At 43.3% G+C, this 1,812-nt stretch overlaps 1 protein-coding gene across 1 annotated transcript; it reads left to right on the plus strand.

Annotated features, from left to right (window-relative positions):
- Positions 1–408: 408 nt before the first annotated feature.
- On the plus strand, positions 409–1,812 carry LOC101314626. Its single transcript, XM_004292136.1, has 2 exons — positions 409–779; positions 875–1,812. Exons 1-2 carry the CDS (start codon positions 409–411, stop codon positions 921–923), a joined length of 420 nt encoding a protein of 139 aa, XP_004292184.1. The 3' UTR covers positions 924–1,812.

Genomic DNA, 1,812 nt, shown 5'->3' on the forward strand with positions numbered 1-1,812 from the left:
ATTTTGAGGGCCTTAACGATCACCAAATTGGCTGAAATTTTGCAGAGATGATCTAGATATGTCTAGAAAAAAAATTGAGGAAATTCGATCAAGAAGTGGTGCAAAAATGAAAATCCGCACCAAAAACTTTAGTTTGGTGCTATATATATACACACACATTCACATATGGAGTCTTATAATGGTAGTGTAGGCTTGATATATCCATAACCTGGCCTTCGGGCCGAAGAACAATTTAAAAGTTTGGGACCGGGACCGGATTGACAAAAAAACCGTGAAAAAGGGTCAGGCCGGCCGGTCCGGTCCGGTTCGTTTTTTTTGTTTTTGAGTGTGGTCACAACCCTAGTATCCTTACCAGACTCACACTTCTCCTCCTAGTGTCCTTACCCCAGATCCGAAATTCTCTCCTCCATGTCTGTAAACAACTGTGTCGTTGGATACCACACTCCTGACCCCCCTGTTTTCATTCTCCCACAGGTAGAGAAGGGAACCGCTTACTACGAGGGTGGCTCTTACATTCCGTGCCTCGTGCACACTTTTACCGATGCCGACCAAATACGTTCGGCTTTGGCATGGGTTGATCGGTCATTGACTGATCCAACCTTTCTCAAGGTGTTGGCCGTCGACGACAAGCTACGAGAACCCAACAACTGTCGATTGGTTGTTGTTTCCGAGGACAGTCGGTCAACCTTTGAGGGATGGGCTTTGGCGCATAAGGCTCAGCTTGTGACCACGTATGGCATGTATGATCACCTCTCTATCGACTTGGCTCACCATCTCAGGTCTGTTTCGGTCTAGCGTGTGTTTCGGTTTAGGGTTGAGTATGCTTGTTTGTTGATGTGAGTTGTGCTGGATCTTTGTTTGTTTATTTTCTCAGGTCTATAATCAATATGATTGCTGATCTTGGCCGCCCCATGGGGCCATAAATAGCAACAATATATTCCTGGTTGGTGAGGGGCTTAAGGATAAATTGAAACTAGGAATGTGCTCTCTTAATCCACAAACCACTGACATCCAACAGTTTGATAGGATGGTGAGAGGATTGGACCTCAATCCATTCCCCAATGAGTTGGATCAACTGCTTCAAACCATGACCAATGGGCAGTGCTTGATCTATCCGGTTCCTGCTGAACAATGGAGGGCAAACAATCTCATATTTGCGGCCTCATCTCCGCTGTTTATGACCGCCACACCTCAATTGCAGTGGAGAGAGTCCAGTTGGTACAAAATACAGGATTTGAGTACCAAACAGAAGTTGCTCTACGCTATGGTGGAAAACGAGTTACGTGAAAAGTTGAAGAGAGCATACCCTGGGGGTCTAGATTGATTTGGAAGAATGACAATTAAGGATTGGGTGGCCTGTCTTCGGTCAATACCTGCTGGTCATTTTTGGTTTCCTTTCTGTGATGCCCTCAAATACTCTGTTTATGATGCACAAAATCCTTTTGCTTTTTGCAAATTTGGAAGACACTTAAAGGTTCATAAGGAGAAACACGGCTGGTCCGATGAACATTTGGTGTATGGATTGAACTGGATATTAAATGGATTCGTAGGTATTGTTCATGAGGTTTTAAGCGGATTTGGGATCAAAGTAGGCAATTAGAAGGATTTGAATAGAGGATTCGAAGGCCTTAATTGTGTATGAAGTTGGGATTAGACTAGACAAGACTGAAATAGAAGATCAAAGGATTTAGGAGTTGCACTTTTGATCGATCCTTGATTGTGTTCTCAGATTTATAAGAAGAAGAAAAAAACGGTTTTCCGATTTACATCATATCTCTTGTCCCATCTGTTTTGCCTCTTCTATATATTATG

Source organism: Fragaria vesca, linkage group LG2 (assembly GCF_000184155.1).
Source record: "Fragaria vesca subsp. vesca linkage group LG2, FraVesHawaii_1.0, whole genome shotgun sequence".
NCBI classification, from domain to species: Eukaryota; Viridiplantae; Streptophyta; class Magnoliopsida; order Rosales; family Rosaceae; genus Fragaria; species Fragaria vesca.

Bases quoted from the DNA above. Each gene is read 5' to 3' on its own strand.
- LOC101314626 (XM_004292136.1), top strand. From the start codon at position 409: ATGTCTGTAAACAACTGTGTCGTTGGATACCACACTCCTGACCCCCCT. The intron at 780-874 runs GTCTGTTTCGGT...TTATTTTCTCAG, and splicing joins GACTTGGCTCACCATCTCAG to GTCTATAATCAATATGATTG.